The sequence below is a fragment of the Taudactylus pleione genome, unplaced genomic scaffold, assembly GCF_031769625.1.
Source record: "Taudactylus pleione unplaced genomic scaffold, aTauple2 ptg000397bl, whole genome shotgun sequence".
NCBI lineage: Eukaryota > Metazoa > Chordata > Amphibia > Anura > Myobatrachidae > Taudactylus > Taudactylus pleione.
This window is the reverse complement of record NW_028284799.1, coordinates 939,835-958,562: the sequence shown is the minus strand read 5'-3', so window position 1 is coordinate 958,562 and position 18,728 is coordinate 939,835. Positions and strand designations below refer to the sequence as shown.

At 43.8% G+C, this 18,728-nt stretch overlaps 1 protein-coding gene across 1 annotated transcript in view; it reads right to left on the bottom strand.

Annotated features, from left to right (window-relative positions):
• The window catches only part of MED13 (mediator complex subunit 13), a 139,584-nt gene extending 121,066 nt beyond the window's left edge, over window positions 1-18,518 (bottom strand). Inside the window, exons 1-2 of the mRNA XM_088446347.1 lie at window positions 18,311-18,518; window positions 15,370-15,604 (exon numbers count right to left, since the gene is read on the bottom strand). Of these exons, the coding sequence (XP_088302473.1) occupies window positions 15,370-15,604; window positions 18,311-18,376 (301 nt within the window). The 5' untranslated portion in view covers window positions 18,377-18,518. The remainder of the gene's footprint in view (window positions 1-15,369; window positions 15,605-18,310) is intronic.
• Between the last annotated feature and the right edge of the window lie 210 nt (window positions 18,519-18,728).

Genomic DNA, 18,728 nt, shown 5'->3' with positions numbered 1-18,728 from the left:
GTCTGATTTCTACTCGCACCCTCAGCTAAACAGCGAACTGAATTGAATAGCTCCAGGACCATCTTCCCAGCTCTATTCCACTGCAGCTGAATTGTAATCACCCACATATATTCCAAAACGGAGAATCAAAAGTAGCTGCATATCATGTGAAGCCTGAGCCTCTGGGGAGTGGACACATCCTGCTCAGCCGAACAGTACAACATTCTGAAGCATGCCTTCATCTCCAGACTACAAATCATCAACATAACCTGAGCAAACTAGATTTAAAATAGTGAAACCAAAATGAAAAATATGAGCACTTTAAATTATCAGTGCCGCCTGTTAAAATATAATTGACTTTTATTAATGCTTATAGCAAAATATAATTATATATATATATATATATATATATTAAAATTATGAGATATGGTAAGAACTTACCTTAGTTATCTCTATTTCTACGAAGTCCATAGGGTTCCACAGGATACCTTGGGTATAGGTGATAACTCTATGGCGCCCAATGCCTGACGTCAAGCTTTCAGCCTCCCAGAATGCACTGGGGTCCCCCTCCTACACACCGCCCCCGAGCCAAGGCATCTCAGTTACATACCAAGCCATAGGCCGGAGGAGAAGGAAGAGAGAAAAAAAGATCTGGACACACACAAGAATCACATTCTCACCAGAGGGAGACGGAAAAACCGGTTACCAGAGTAAAGCCCATCTGCAGCACACCTGCGACAGGGCGGGAGTCCTGTGGAACCCTATGGACTTCGTAGAAAGAGATAACAAAGGTACGTTCTTACCATATCTCATATTTTCTACTTCAGGGTATCCACAGGATACCTTGGGGATGTCTCAAAGCAGTATCCTTCAAGGGTGGGGACGCTCCTGTGCTGAAAGGAGAATCCGCCGCCCGAAGGAAGCATCCTGAGAGGCAAAGGTGTCAAATGCGTAATACCTCACAAATGTATGGACAGAGGACCACGTGGCAGCCTTGCATATCTGGACTGCAGAGGCACCATGTCGAGCTGCCCACGAAGGACCCACAGACCTAGTGGAATGAGCCCTCACAGAGGAAGGAACCGTAAGGCCTTCATGAAGATAAGCTTCTGAAATGGCCATACGGATCCAAGCTGCCAAAGTTTGCTTTGAAGCAGACCAACCCTTTTTACGGAAGCCATAGAGAACAAACAAGGCGTCCGACTTCCTAAACGAAGAACATAAATCCTTAAGGCCCGCACAACGTCCAACGTGGCCTCACCCACCGACAGGTCATGTGAGTTAAAAGCCGGCACAACTATTTCCTCATTGATATGAAAACGGGAAAACTTTGGGAAGAAAATCAGGACGAGTGCGCAGCACCGCCCTGTTCCCATGAAAAATCAAGAAAGGGGGTCTACAAGAGAGCCCTTAAATTAGATACAACGTCTGGCTGAAGCGATGGCCAGAAGGAAAATTGTTTTAGCTGTCAGCCATTTAAGATCCACTGAGCCCAGTGGTTCAAACGGCGGTCCCTGGAGAGCCCTCAGGACCACAGCTAAATCCCAAGGCGCCACCGGTGGAACAAATGGCGGCTGAATTCTAAGAACACCTTGCATAAAGGTGCGCACATCAGGGATTGTAGCAATCCTATGATGGAACCAGACAGACAGGGCAGGCACCTTCAAAGAAGCAAGGCGAAGCCCATGGTCTAGTCCCGCCTGTAGGAAGGCTAGCACTCTAGACAGACGGAACTCCCGAGGTGCCACACACGATATATATTCTTGCAGAAGACAGTTTCCGAGCTCTCAGCATAGTGCGTACTACAGAGCTGGAAAACCCCCTGGACCTTAACAAGTCAGGTCTGGGTGAAGACAAGGACCCTGTGACCGTAGGTCCGGTCGTAGCGGCAACCGCAGAGGAATGTCTACGGACAGACCCTGAAAGGTCTGCGAACCAGTGCCGTCTGGGCCACGCAAGAGCTATCGACAGGAGCGTCCCTCCTTCCTGTTTGAACTTCCGGATTACCCGTGGAAGAAGGGGAAACGGAGGAAAGAGATAGGCAAACCGGAACGTCCACTGGACGGACAGAGCATCCACCAGAGACGCCTTTTCGTCTCTTGTGCGAGACCCGTACACCGGCAACTTGTTTTTGTGCCGTGACGCCATGAAGTCGATCTCTGGAAGACCCCACCTGTCCACCAGAAGTTTAAAGACGTCCTGGAGCAGAGACCATTCCCCCGGATAAATGTCCTGGCGACTGAGAAAGTCGGCCTCCCAGTTGAGGACACCCAGGATGAATACCACCGATATGACCGGGAGATTGCGCTCCGCCCAGATCAGGATGCGGGACACCTCTACGAGTGCCGTTTGACTTCGGGTTCCTCCTTGCCGATTTATGTAGGCTACGGTGTTGGCGTTGTCCGACTGGACCTGCACGGGATGACCGTGGAGAACCCGATGGGCCTGCTGGAGACATTGAAAACGGCGTGGAGTTCCAAGATGTTTATCGGAAGCTCCTTTTCCGCCCGAGTCCATCTGCCCTGGAACAAGTGTGGACCAGAGACCGCTCCCCAACCCCAAAGACTGGCGCCCGTCAGTAGGACCCAGTTTGCCACCCAAAACGGACGACCCTTGTTGAGATGGGTCGTCTGCAACCACCAGGCTAGGGACAGGCGAACCTCCGGAGTGAGCACAATCGTCTGGGACTTGAGACTCTGAGGCAGTCCATTCCATTTGGACAGGATCAATTGCTGCAGAGGTCTGGAGTGAAACTGGGCATATTCCACCATGTCGAATACGGACACCATGGAGCCCAGTAACCTCACTGCCGAGTGAAGAGACACACGGCGACTCTGCAGACAACTGCGCACCCTCAACTGCAAGGCAGAGATCTTTCCCCCATCACAAAGATCCTCTGCTGACTGGAGTCCAACAAGGCTCTGGAGGTGGTGAATCCTCTGAGACGGGATCAGGGTGGACTTTTTCCAGTTTATCAACCAGCCGTGCCGTTGCAGTACTGGTAATCGTCAGATCCAAATGGTGTAGAAGGAGCTCCGGAGATCCTACCACCAACAGAAGGTCGTCTAGGTACGGCAACATGCGGACTCCCTGCAGCTGCAGGGAAGCCGCCATGACCGCCATAACCTTGGTGAACACACGTGGTGCTGTCGCCAGGCCAAAAGGTAACGCCTGGAACTGGAAGTGATCGTTGCAGATAGCAAACCTGAGGAACTGTTGATGGCGCGAAAGAATAGGGACATGCAGGTAAGCGTCCTGTATGTACAACGACACCATGTAATTCCCAGGTTCCAGCGCCAGAATGATGGACCGTAGGGTCTCCACCCGAAACCTCGGCACCCGCAAGGACTTTTTGAGTGCTTTGAGGTTGAGGATCGGACGGTACGACCCATTGGGTTTCTGCACCAAAAACAGATTGGAATAGAAACCCCGGCCCCTCTGGGAGAAAGGAACAGGCACTATAACTCCAGCCTGGAGCATAGTGTGCAAAACCTTCCGCAGTTCCGAGGCTTTGTTCCGGTCTGATGGAAGACCAGTGGTGAAGAATCGGGATGGGGGCCTGTGCCAAAAGGAGAGGGCATACCTGTGATAAACCACCTCGTGAACACAACTGTCTGTCGTGGTTATCGACCAACACTGGGTGAACCGTAGCAGGCGGCCTCCCACTCTGGGATCCCCTAAAGGGAGGCACGGACCGTCAGGCCGCAGGTTTGTCATCGGACTTAGGGGCCGGACGTCTGGTACTCCAGGCCTGCTTCCGAGGCTTGGCCGATTTTTTGGGGCCTGCATGACGGGGAAAGGACTGTGCTTTAGGCCTACCCTGAGCCCTGTAAGGCCGAAAGGACGATGTACCTGAACTGGAAGGAACTGCAGCAGACGGGAGACATGCCGATTTGGCTGCCGCCAGCGTGGCTACAATTTTGTCCAGATCCGGACCAAATAGGACTTCTCCATTAAAAGGCAAAGCTTCCAAACCCTTTTTGGAATCAGCTTCCGCCTTCCAAGATCGCAACCATAAGGTGCAACGAGCTGCCACAGCTGCCGAAGAAACCAGAGAAGTCAGCGTACTGATATCTAAAGCCGCTTCGTTATGGTAAGTGGCCGAATCCCGGAAATTGCCTATCAACTCGGTCTGTTCAGTCGAACAGTCGGAACCGAAAGACGCCTCCAAACTATCAGCCCAGCGCTCCATAGCTCTGGTTACCCAACAAATGGCCATAGCCGGCCTGGCTGCCCCCCCCCCCACGAGGGAATAAACGGACTTCAGGCAGATTTCCACCTTACGGTCCGTGGCATCCTTTAAAGGAGGACATGGAGGGCATGGGCAACGTGGGACTTCGGACCAGGCGTGTCACATGAGAATCCACCTGTGGCGGGGATTCCCACTTAGCAAAATAATTGTCCGCAAACGGATAAGCCACTGCTAAACGTTTTTGAGGTTGATACCGTCTGCCAGGATGTTTCCACGCTTCCTCTAAGTGGCCCACCAATTGACCCGAAAGAGAAACACTGTGGCGTCACCCTTAACATCTTTGAAAAAGGCATATTTGTATTTTGATACCGGAGGTTCATCATCCTCAATAACTAAAGCTGTGCAGACTGCACGAATAAGGCCAGGTATATAAACCTTAGACTTAGCGTCCGACTCTTTAGTACGGAGAGGTTCTTGGTCCGATAGATCCAGAATCTCCCCATCATCGGTCGTCCACTCGTCATCCTCATAAGGAGTGGACAAAGACGCCACCGGCCGCAACACAGACTCCCCTTGTAACACGTCTGACAAATGCTGCACAGAACTTGTCAGAGAATTAACCCACGCAGGCTCCTGAGAGACCCGAGGAGGGGAAATAGGGAGACTGTGGGGTACCATCAGTTGTCTCGGGAACCCCTGCATGGGTGACGACACCACTGACTGCTGGGACAATCCCATTTGAGGGAACGCAGGTTGCGGAGCTAACTGGCCCATTAGGGTTGTAAGCGCTTTAGCGAAACAAGCCCAGGGCGGTTCCTGTACCGGAGCCGTGACAGTAATTGGCCGCGTCAATAAAAAACACTGACATAGCCCCTCCGCTATAGGTCATGTAGTACACAGATGCTGGAGAGGAAAATCACTTTCAGACATGATGGCAAGTATGTGACCCCTCTCACTGATAAGAGTTAGTATAGTGAGAGAACCGCCCTGCAATCACCGCACCGCAAGGGCTTTAGCAGAAGAAGAGCAGGGACAGTGAAAAGGCTGACAGTAGAAAGTGAAAGTACAGGCAGCAGACGCTAGCAACAGTCACATACAATGCAAAGAAATCAATCCCTGCACTATCAGCGCTGATCCTCAACTACGCAGACACAGGGCCTGGTAGGACTCAGTGCTGCATACACAGACCTGTTCCAACGGAGGAGAGGTATGCCGGGGGACCCAGACCACAATGCCACCGATCAGCAGCTTCCAGCAGCGTTCACCATGCTTCCATAAAGATGGCCACCGAGGAGCAGAGAGGAGGCCAGCCTGGGGGATGAGCGTTGCCACAGGGCTAATCGGCAGGTGCAGAGAGGGCTGTGTGCAGCGGGGGAGGTGCCGGCTGTGTACAGGGAAGGCGCGCTCCCCTGGCATGCAAATAACCCCTGGGACGCCGCAGCGCTACCGCTCAGCTGCGGTCCGCTGTCCCAGGGGGGTAGTGGAAGCGCAGGTCCGTAACCTGGCTCCACGCTGCAGCCAGTCCCCAGGGAGCCCCCTGCCTGGGGACTCCAGACCATGTTCCAGCGGGGACCCACCGCGGGACCCCGCTGCTTACCTGCTGTCCCCCTTAAATCCGTCCATGGTCCCAAACATCTGGGGTCACCGCTAGCTGTGACCCCAGATGCCTACCAGCATCCCCGGATCAGTACCGGCGTTACGGTACCAGCGGGGGTGTAGGGAAGACAGCATGGACGTCAAGAATGACTGTCCAAGCTGTACCTCCAGATGTGCAGCCACAGCTGCCTTGTAGAAAACTTCAGGGGCTATCCTTAGCCCCCCTCTAAACAGGTGCATCCGACTCCGAGCCGGGCACCAACGAAACTGAGATGCCTTGGCTCGGGGGCGGGGTATAGAAGGGGGACCCTAGTGCATCCTGGGATGCTGAAACTTAACTCTATGGTGCCCGATGCCTGACGTCATCACCTATACCTTGGGAAGTTGGCGAAACATAAAACTATCCCTAGCTGCTTCTACCTTGTAGTCCCAGTTGGTAAACTTTTCTTTCCTCTGATACAGGGAACCTGTAGAGGATCTTATTACAGGTGCCACCGATTATTTAAAACTTTTTTTCATTTGGTTTCAGTATTTGAACTGAGCTGCTGTACATTCCATCAAGCACAGACATTCTATTTTAATTCTATAATAAAAGTAAGAACAGGGAACACACTAACAGTTTTAGTACCAATGTAATCTCGATTACTTTTGTAAATGTTACAATTTTGGCTTGCACTAGCACCCAAACAGAAAAACGTTGCCTACACAATCTAAAGCATACTATTTAATTTACAACTAAATGACTTGTCCTTTCTAAAACCTTTATTCTTTTCTTTTCATTTAGTCAAAACAAAAATCAATGAATTAGCAGATATGGGCAAATTTCATTAGCAAGGCCTGAAACAAATAGAAAATTATTTCAATTTATTGAATCTGAAATATGATGCGATCATGTGGTATAAATTTTCCACACATTCATGTTATTTTTTTTGTATTACAGTTTTAGAAAGAGGATGTACTTTACTTTTCACGTGATAGTGACAACTCATGTTGCCATTTCTTTGGCACTAGGAGACTGACCAATTTAAAATATGACAGCCTTTATTTAGATCTTTTAAATACAGAAAGAGAAGCTATTCTGCAAAGAACAACTTGCATCCAAATGTTGTAAGGAATTTTTTTTAGAAATGAAGGAAAAAAAAAAACTTTGTTCAAGTTTCATTACACCAGGTGGATAGGACAGTTGCACAAGACAAATTCCGTTATAAAGCTTTTGCATTAAAAAAGAAAAAAAAAAAAAAATCATAGCTAGGACAAAGTGACAATTAAATACATAAATTCTGTTACATTTTGTTCCTAAACACTTTGTAATTGAAATGCTAAATTTTATCACAACTGAATATGAAGAATTTGTGACAAATGAAAACAAGACGATTATTGCAGTAATTCTTCCTTGCAAAACATTGTAGGAATATAACGAATGTTTAAAATGGGATGTAGTCAGGAAGCCGACAGTCTAAATACCTCAAATACTATTTAAAGAGAATAAATGGCGCTGAATAGGTAAAGGCTGCTGCCTACCCCCACTTAGAAAGACCTTTCCCTTTTGGTCTAGAAAGTAACGTGTTATTAAAATATGGAAAGAGGGTATGGCGCTGCCTACATTACAATAATGGAGAAATCGTGACAAAAAAAAAAAAAAGAGATGGAAAGATTTCCACACTATATATGGAGTCAGAAAGAATTAGAATACTTATCTAAATACCGACCGCCGGCTTCCCGACTCCAGTCTGTCATTTTCCATACGCCGGAAGAAGGGTTAGGTTTAGGCTAGTGGAAGGGGGGTTAGGGTTAGGCACTCCCCCGGGGGGTGTGGGGGCTGGAGGTTAGGGTTAGGCACTCCCCCGGGGGGCTGGGGGGGGGGGGTGGGGGGGGGTAGGGGGAGATTAGGGTTATGCTGTCGGGATTTGAACTGCCGGCCATGCGGTTGGCGGTAATACCTACTACAACCGTTTAAAATGACTGCCTCTTTTCAACTAGAGCTAAGAATATGAGAGAGCTATTTCCCATTTATTTTGCTGAAACTAGTTATAGGAGCCAAAATTACCTCATGTTTTTATACATGGAACCAATATATAGATTTTAAGAACATATATGCAAAAAACTATTCTAATAGGTGCGTACACACGTAGCGATTTAAAAGAACGATTTGAACGATATCTTTCAAAATTAAAATGGTCCCTACCAACTTACCATCGACCAGTGATGCGCGGCCACGTATGGACGATAGCGATATCGTCCACCGGCCGCGCATGCCGGTCAACTTGCTCGATATCGAGCAAGTTACTATAGCGACCCGCAATAGTTGATTGCGGGTCGCTCTATAGTCGTCGGTAAGTAGGTGGTGTGCTGGATGACCGATATCAATCATTCAACACACCAGGGGGGGGTGCATAACGATCAGCCAGCGATATATCGCTGGCTGATATCTACATGTGTACGCACCATTAGGGTTAGTAAGTGGACTGAACCATGAAGTAGTCATTACATAAATCAATCTCTACATAGAATGTCTTCGTGTTATGTACAACTATAGGTTTAAACCATAAGCCACAGCAGCTTACATAGATCCCCTACCACAAAAGGCTGTCTTTTCTAAAGATAAATATAGCACATCAATAACACTTAAAAGCTCAGGTAAAAGATGCCCATGCTCATGATCAAGGTTAAAAAAATAAAAAAAAAATATTTAAAGTGTCTTGACCAAGTAAGTTGTCAGCAGTTTTCTTTTAGACAAACTGTATAAGGATTTGAACATTATTAAAAGGAGAAAATTTTATCAACATACAAATCCAACAAAAAGTAGCAGTTTAATTAGGACACATCAGGTCCCCTTTTTCTGGCCTTCCTTTTGACATCACTAAACTGTTGAGCATGCTAACATCTTCTACAGCAATAACAAATGGCAGTCCCAATTCGGGACAGAGTTTGAGAAGCCTCAGAATAGAATAGGAGACCAAAGAGTTCTAGGGTCAGCTCAAAATATAGCATCGGACACCTTCAAAATAGAGATGCATTATAAAGAAAAAGAAAAAAAAAAAAAAAGGAAACCAGCCCTCTCCAAGCATAAAAAACCCAAAATGAGACTTATGGTGCATACACACGGTACGATAAAAATGCACGATATGAACTCTAGCGTTCATATCGTTAATTTTTTTGGTGCCTCCCAACCCTCAAACGGCCAGCAATGCGCGGGCACGTATGGAGGATAACAATATCGTCCATCGACCGTGCATGCAGGCCAACCTGGTTGATATCGATCAGGTTACATAGGGACCGTTGTTGGCAGTGTGCTGGATGATCGATATTGATCATCCAGCACACCGGGAAGGTGCAGGGAGGTTGGTCAGCAATATAGTTATTGCTGACTGATCGTACAGTGTACACGCACCATAAGAAATCATAGGATCGCTCTTTGCATTTCAGGAGGAATAGGGCACAAGAAAGCTTAGTAGTTGTTAAAGCACATGGTGAAATGCACGGAGTTGGTCACTAAAGTAGTAATGTTAAAAACAAAATTAAGATATAGGTTGCCATCTAGCTTTTTCATAACGAAAGGTAAATTAAAGAGAAGGGATGCAAGTCTGTAAATGGATCTAGCATTCCCAGATAAATGCTGGTTCAGATGGACAAATTTAAGTCGAACTCAATAGCCAGTAGGATTATTATTTTTTTTTTTTTTTTATGAAATGTGGATTCATTCACATAAAAAAAAAAAATACTCTAAAAAGAAAGACAGACAATTTGTATACAGATGTGTCCACATACATCTAGCCTCCTTGCGTGTCACTTCTATTCACGTCATGCCATGACTCTGTAGCATAGAGTGTCTTTTCGGGCGACTTTTTACCTTTGAATGCACAACAGTGCGAATAGAATGCAGAAGTAGCTTGTTGATGAAAATGATATGCGGCATGCCCATGTTCTGTATGCGATTGCATCTTTAAGCTAAACACTACTTTATAGTGTCAGCGGCTGCGACACTGTAAAAGTAGTGTTTCGCTTACAGATACACTCGCACACAGAACATAGGCATGCCGCATATCATTTTCATCAGTAAAATCTGCTTGTGCATTCTATTCACACTGTTGTGCAAATAAGATGCATTTGATAGTAAAAAAAATTTAATAAAAATTGCACGAACAATCGGCGCTACCGAACCACATGGCACTCACGCGTTGTGTAACGCAACTTGTATCGCACGGAGGATATATGTATGTGGACACATCTGAGGGTGTTTTGGTTACCAGACTTCTGGGATTTGTCTATTCCTCACTTAACACATGAGAGTGAAGCTTGCTATGCACAACAGTAATAGGTAACTGCTCAATCTGTTGATAGTTTACAGCAGCTTTAAAAGGCAGGTCACTGAAAGCTACTAAACACAAGCACTATCTAAGCATTACAAGGGAATGCACTAAGCTTTGCAAGTATTTTTAAACTATCAAGTAGCTGGAAATACCTCATTGTATATGGACAGGGATCAATGGGGGCGATTCAATGAAGCACGCTTTTGATAACGCCAGGAAGGAGTTCCAGGAGCTATTCAATTCAGTGCACTGTTAGGCCGACTAAAGGATTTATTCTCGCACCTTCCTGAGGGTGCGAGCAGAAATCAGACTAGAGTGCCAGCTGCAAGGCTGTTTGCCAGCTTAGCACGGCGCTAACTGCCTCACGGCCGGCACTGGTCGGAGAATGCCGGTTCTCGCAACTAAACACCCAGGTTAAGTCATGAGAACTTACATTCTCCAATTTAAGTTGTTAAAAGTCAGACTAAACAGCGTGCTGAATTGAATAGCTCCAGGACCAACTTCCCGGCACTATTCACCTTGCACTTAACTAAATCGCCCTAATATATACGCAACAGTTCTACTGTCAATTGGTTGCTGCTTCAACATTGTGCCTGATATATATACAGGCTCTTAGGGTGATTTGTGGCCAAATATCACAGTGATATCCAGCTGCTTGCACATTACTATTACAGTATATAACCTTCAAATTGTATTACCATTTTGCACAAATAATGGTTGTGAAGAACCTTTGCCCAACCATTCTGAAGGCAGTTCATGGGCATCACACTGAAATTCCCCCTTTAAGGCTCTCCTGCCAAGTTAGCGGTTAACAACATATTCTGAGGAGATTTCTATTAGTTTACACTAGGGATGTGCAGGCTCGGTTCTACTCGGTTCCGTTCGGTTCTTTTTACCGAATCTTATTGGCTATCCAAAACTCGTGACAGCTGAAACCCAATAAGATCCGGTAAAAAGAACCGAACGGAACCGAGTAGAACCGAGCCTGCACATCCCTAGTTTACACTAATGCCATGTAAAGTTTATCTGTACAGACTGTGCGCACATTATATATTACACACACACACACACACACAGGAATCAATAACTGGCACTCGGAGTCAGCATGAGACAAAAAACGGTGTATAATATCAAACGTTTTCGGGGTCACCACCCCGTCATCAGGACGGAATACATACATGTATGTATTCTGTCCTGTCTGTATTCTGTCCTAATGACGGGGTGGTGACCCCGAAAACGTTTGATATTCTACACCGTTTTTTGTCTCATGCTGACTCCGAGTGCCAGTTATTGATTCCTCGGGATTTTTCTGTTATACTGGATGCACCGGAGCAAGTTGTCTTGAGTTATAGGAGTGCCGGCAGACTGTTTTCTTTACATACAATTTTTTTTTTTTTTTTAAATACAGCTTTTGACTGGTTAAAGACTAAAATGCAAGCAAAAGTTGAACTTTCCCTGTAAGGCTATGTATCCAGCCTCATTGTGTGACAGATATGGACCCCTATGATATCCAAACATTGCTACTTAAATTAAACCTGCAAATAACCAAATTTAATAAATTTTGTAACATAAAAGATAATTACCTTAGGTAAACTGACCAAACACTTGTGATAACAAGCTCTTAGGGGGAAGATTCAATTGTGTTTTGAACGCCGCTCAGTAATGGGTACATGACTGAGCAATTCAATTGTTGCTCCGGTTTGGTGCGAGAGCCATGGGTGCCCACATTTCAGCTTATAGTCTCCTGAGGTGGAGCAGAAATGTGCATAGAGTCTGTTTTGGCTAACCAGTACTTTGCTGCTTTACACAGCTAAACCAGATGCTTTTGAGAATAAGCATGATAATTGGTGCCCAAAACCACTGAATTGCTGCATCAATTGCCCATTCATTATCGCTGACCAAAAAAACAAAACAAACAAAAAAAAAAACCTATTGAATGGCCCTGTCCCCTACACAAACAAACAAATATGTAGTTATGAAGTAAAAAGGTTACAAAGCTAGAGAATTCATTACAGTTCTTTCACTGAATGTAGCAGATTTTGACACCATAAACCTCAGATTAAATGGTTACCTGCACACAAGCAATGTAGCAACATGGCTAGTTACTAAACGATTTGTGATGTAATGAAAGCAGTCAATAGCTAGTCAAAATGTTAAAAAAATATATATATGTACAACTAAAAGCTTATTAAAAGGTTTTCATAATGAGGTGAAAAGGTTTCCTGTTGACCATGTATATGATAGATACATCTAATTACTGGCTACAATATCATTGCTACTTTATGAACATGTTGAAAAATGGTGTACATTAAAAAAAAAAAAAAAAGAAAGAAATCAGCAATCAAAAGTTTAGTCTTGAGCAGAGTACAAAACAATTACAAAAAAAACCTAAGAGAATTGTATTTCCTTGCCATGGTCCATTTACTAGATCTATAGGGGTCCCCAAGGGACTACAGTTTGCCATTCACTGGGGCAGATTCAATTCAACGTGCTGACAGACAGACTCAATGATTTCTTCTCACACCCTCCCGAGGGCGCTTTTAAACTCCCGCTGAATTGAATTGTCCACAATGAATGATGATTTATCAGATCAGCAGATGAAACAGCCGTTCTGAACAATTATCGTTCAGTGTATGGAGATGAACGATGATCGTTCACAGAATGAAAACAGCTGAATATCGGTCATTCAGCCAACTCCATGCTGTGAAGTGGAGATCCTGTCCATACATCGTACAATGGGGCACATGTATTAAGCTTTCCAAAATGATAAACTGGAGAGTGATGAATGACCAGCCACTCATCTCCTAACTGTCATGTTACAGGCTATGTTTGAAAAATTAAGAGTCAGGAGCTAATTGGTTGATCGTTTATCACTTTCCAATTTATAATAATCTACAGTATGTGTAATTACTATACAAGAAATATTTTGATACTTTAAGGGCAAGTCCAATGAATTCTCTTTTTTTCACAGGATCCTACATCACTTGGAAGTGTACAAACTGACATGTCAGGTTATGTGGTGACTAAAGCTTGAATAGAACCCCAGTCAAGTAGGGATGATACAATATGAAAAGGTTGTATATGATCTTCTGATTGTACTAGATGGCTGTGGTGAACCAATGTAAACTATGTAAATGTACATTTTCAAAACACTTATGCCAATTAGGTATATCGGTCTTGTAGAACCAAGTATTGCAAAAGTCAGGAGTATTAAGAGAAAGGGCAAGGAGACAAATTAAGCTCCAATGAAAGTGGACATTAAGGGGACAATTCAATTAAATTCAATGCGATTTGAATAGCGCCAGGAATGAGTTCTCGGAGCTATTAAAATGGTCCCCATGGCGCCTTGCACTTAAGTCAGGAGATGCAGGTTACTGCACCTTAAGCCAGGTGGTTAGTCAAGGTAACCTGCATTCTACGACTGAAGCTGTTAAGCTCACGTGCCAAGCCTGAAAACATCATTGCAGCACTAGTCTAGTCAGATTTCTGATCGCACTTCAGGAGGGTGAGAGATGAAATCCTCTAGTCTGTTAACAACGCGGTGAATTGAATAGCTCCATGAACTCATTCCCGGCTCTATTCAACATTGCGCTGAATTGAAATCGACACCTTTGTTTAGTATGGAGATACAACACTGTCTGTATAGGTGAATTTTTATCAAAGTAACATGCAGGACATAAAAAGGAGCAGCATATAGAGCCCAATTCAGAGATATATACGCAAACCCGATGGTTAGCGTACATCTCCAACGGCGAGTGGTCTGCGCATGGCAACGCCAGGCTGTGAAATCAGTCGTAGCACTGGAATCGGAAACGCAGCAAGGTGGTGGCTGTTTCCAACAGACACTACAGCTGCATTAGCATTTTAGATGGACGAATTGCACGGCCCCTTGTGTGCGGCTCTGCAATTCTTTCGATCTTCGAATCAGCCCCTAGTTCAGGATATTTAGTATTTCCCTATATACTTAGCATAAATGGAAAGCATATATTAGTCATTTTCTCTCTCTCTCTACAAGCCAAAAGCAAATGTAAGCAGCTAGTATCCATCTTAACATTGTCTGTCCTTTTCAGACAGACCAAAATTAGCCACTCACCAAATTGCCGTATAGTGAGAGGACTACAAAGTGAAGAGAACAGAAAGGAACAATTTTGGCCAAAACAAGGGGATTTCAGCACTAAAAAACTTTGTCCTATAGGACAAACTAAAATCCACAAGCCGATGAACATTTTAGAGGAAGTGCTTCTGCAGGATTATTATACAACTGACAAATTAAAAAAGATATATATTAAAGTATTGTTCATAACAATTCAAAATTGTGTTGGTAACATTGAACAATCACTGGTTCATTTGATATCAGAATGTCATTGTATGAATGTAAACATTAAGGCTGCAAACAGTAAGCCTGGCTACAAGCCTTGTATTCATTTTTCCACTTCTTTTGAGAAAACCTTAGTTAAAATATCATCAAAGACGTGGGTGTTGGTACAAAGCTATAGTGTAAATATAGCAATGAACAGATCTCCACAGCCACCACAGAGACTGCTGGTTAACTTTACTTGCTGCAGTTCTTTAATGGAACAAGTAAAAACAATATGGCTCAAACAGAGTGTTGAAACAAATATATTGATAATAGCATATACTTTGTGGAAGATGGCCTTTGCGATGCATGCAGTAAATTCTTGCAGAGTTAACTAGTCACTAGACAGAAGAAAAAATAAAAACATTTCAAGGCAGAGATAAATATTTCCAATTAATTCATCTGTATAAACAAGTAGAGTTCTTGGTTAATTAGCTTTGTCATTTTCCAACCTCCACATTTCAGTGATCAATAAATTGCTGTTACAACTTGTGTGTGCAAATAGTTATGTTAAATAAGACATAGGCGAATTTAAATTTGGCATATTTCAAAGCTAGATACAAACATTTCTTCCATGAGAGAAAGTTGTTTTCCACTTAACACGTATGAACATTTGGCAGCACCACAGCTGCCTAGTGGAGAACAAAAGTGATTTTAAGTAGAAGTATAATATGAAGCTATGCTGAGCCTCAATGTCAACAATCCCATATAGGATTAGCAACATCTTTGCCACTTCTTATATTAAATTCTAAACCTGCAGCCTCTGCTTCAGGATTAAACATAAGGAATCAAAGCTCTGTTGAAAAAAACAAAAAAAAAAACACAACACAACACTCCAGCTCAAGAACCACGTCCTTCTAGTTCAGCCAGAGTAAGATTTTTAAAATAATATTGGAGCAAATAACACATGTAAAAGTAAATAAAAAAAAAATCACCTGTCAAGTCATGATGAATTAGATCAGCAAAATTTGGATCATCTCCCCACCAAAATATCCACAGTTCCCTTCTTCCAGGGCGCTGATCACGTCGCCATACACTTAACACGTCAGCTTTCAGGCATCGACTGAAACTGCTCAAAATGGGATCCTCTTCGGTCACCGGAAAGAGGATTGGAGCAGAAGTAGGGCCTTGCCATACATACTGCTTCCATTTGATCCCTGTAAGGTCAGCCTGGAAAATTAAGAGAGTTTGTTATACGCTAGTTTCTGGTAATACTAGTACATACCCAATGACAGACTAATTCTCATGGCAAGTACTTTAAATAGCTTCAAAATAGTTTTGTTCTGTAAACTGTGCGACAATTCAGTTTGCACAAAAAGCTAAATGACATATAGCTAAAGCATCAAAGAATGGATACATGTAAAAACAGTAGCAAAGGTTCTTTCACACAGACAGAACGTTTAAGGATCCCCCATCGGCATTGGCCATTAACAGATTATGTTAAACAAAAAAAAATAAAAAACATTTTTTGCTTTGGGATTTCTATTCGCTGTTTCTATCATGTACAATCTACTGGGTGCACGCTGGAGAAGAAATGTCAGCAGGAAATAGTACCTAAATGAAACTGATTGGGTGACTAAAGAGTGCTTCTGAATACTGGATGGCATTCTGTTCCACAGAATTTATGACTTGTTTGTACAGTTCATACACAGACAGATGGAATTCCAGAGCATAAACTTCCATGAGTGTGCTCAAAATAAGACATGGAATCCCAAAGCACAATTGTTTCCCATAAGTGGTCAACCAGCAAAATTCTAGAAATATTTACCCCCAACGTGCTAGATGAGACTGCCAATTCGAATCACAATAATATTGAAATTATACACCAGCTACTGAGCAGCAAAAGAATTCGACACAACTTGATGCAAGTCTGATTAATGGATATAAAATATCTCCAAATACATAATATATTTCTATTTAAATGTTAGAGGAAAGCAGGGAGAGATGGCAAAGAAAACCCTTGGTTTTTTATACTGCTTAGCATACTAGTCAGAAAGATGAGCTGCCTAGCTGGGAGAAGCACATTCCTGAACTATAATTACTTGAAACGCAACAATACAAAGATTTCAAGGTTTAACATTGTGATCACTTACTAACAGCTGGAATCCCAGCCTCATTTCAACTTCTCTAGGAGGGACAAAGATGGGGGATGGGTGTAAATGTGTTCCTATCAAACTAAAAGATAGCCAATAAACAGGTTTTACTTGACTAGAAGCAATTCTAAAGTGTTTCCAGAAAACATTGTAGCACAAAATATCAGACAGTTACAAGTTAATTAGTACACAAAAAAAAAAGTGCAACTAAGGAGGAAACTGCAACTAGACATATTTACACCCCATGCAAGTTGGAAGACAAATGTTTTCACTTATGTCATCAAAATTGAGCTATACAGATAAATTATTATTTTTAATATGGTTACGAAATGATTTGCTGTATTTAATCCACAAATAACTTATCCTACATCATAAGTAAACTCTGCAAATCTACCTTCCTGCTGGTACATCGGGAGCTTTTTTAAAGGTTTCCTATTGCATAAGCAAAGACTATATGCTGCAGTCAGCTACAAGATATCAAATATCTGCAAAAAAAAACAACAAAAAAAAAAAAACGACAGGAACAGAGAGACTGACTATGTGATAAACTCCCTTACTAACTGTCCAATATAAAATAATTAACAACCCGATAATACCTGATGTTATATGGTAAGTTTATATAGAAATCTTTATTTAAATGTACACAAATGGCCAAACACTACAAACTATAGTACTAGACATGCCTTGCAGTAATTTTAATGGCATTGTTAAAAGATACATTGAAATATAAGAAGCACTGGTTAAAATGTTAAAAATTCTAGCAATATTTAATACTAAATGGTGAAGTTTTCAAAACAGAGTCAGTAAAGAGAAAAGAATATAAATACAGAAGACAATGGCATTCAAGCAAGGATGGAATGCAAAAAGTAGGTGTTCATAGAATGGTTTATGAGTTAGCAAAGAGGGGACACAGCTGAGTACATATGGGACAATAAATATAAGTAGTGCATCTTAAAGTCAGGGCCTGGCCCAGTAGAAGTCAGGAAAATGGCTGCTTCCTGCCTTCTCCTTCCCAGGATCCACTCCCACAGAGAGGAGAAAAAGGGCTGAGACTGAGCAATGAAAATATAAATATACTACTCAGACAGGAGGAACAGGACAGACAGCACAGTGTAAAGACTGCTGATGCAAGTTACTGCATAACAGAAAATAACGTGCACGTCAAGGACGTTGACGGAGTTATGACATATACAAGTACTATCTTAATCAAAATACTTTCATAACACTTTGTGCCAGAACATATTCCCAAGAAAGTACTGTAATATTCTACAATCCAACAAAACACAGACCTTTTAGCACAGCTTTAGGAATTTTGCTGCAGATGACAGAACACATGGCTATAGTAAACTATCTGGAAAAGCCTGGGCCTTATTTTCTGTGCAAAGAACCAGAAGAGTAAACATCCAGACACAGGGAAACTTCCAACCACAAATAATCTTAGCTCATCAGTACTGAGAACAGGATTCAGGTGCACATACATAGCACAGATAACAAGATTGAGGACACCCTGATAAGATGATCTGCCTAACATAAGAGAGCAGTGTGTGTATGTGTGATTAGGATCAGAAGCTGCAGACATATACACAAGTGTTACTCTGAGTTCAGTCATATGCACACAGACAGACTGCACCCCAATACCAGGGCCTAGTCCCCTGTACATGGGATGCACACACACATTTACATTAGCCAGACAGGTGGTGTGTTTCTGTGTATAGCTGTGCAGCACATCACCCCATGTGTGTTACAGACAGGGCAGTGCACATGCCCCCGCACCCATACTCACCAGGCAGAAGAGGTTGGAGTGGCAATCCTCCAGACTGGCCCCGTTCGGCACAAAGCATGAACTCATCCTCACAGCCAGGTAACACCCGCCATTATCCCACCCCGAACAAGAAAGAGACACAGCAGGACCAGCAGCAGTCGCTGCACGCACCGAGCAGTCACCTCCTCCCCGGGCTCTACACCATGATCCAAGCCAGCGGCTCCCGGCGGGTCACCAGGAGGCAGAATGCGAGTGATCGCTGCCCGGGGCTGAGCCGGGGGGTAACACAGGGTCCTTAGCTAGGGAGAGGGGTGAGCGCGGCGTCCGGGCGTTACAGGCGCCGGGATCCGGGCGGTGTCTCAGTCCTCCCTCCCCCGCCGCTGGTCCCCCAGCTCGGGGCGCAGAGCATGGCGGGAACCGCCCGGACACCGGAGCACTG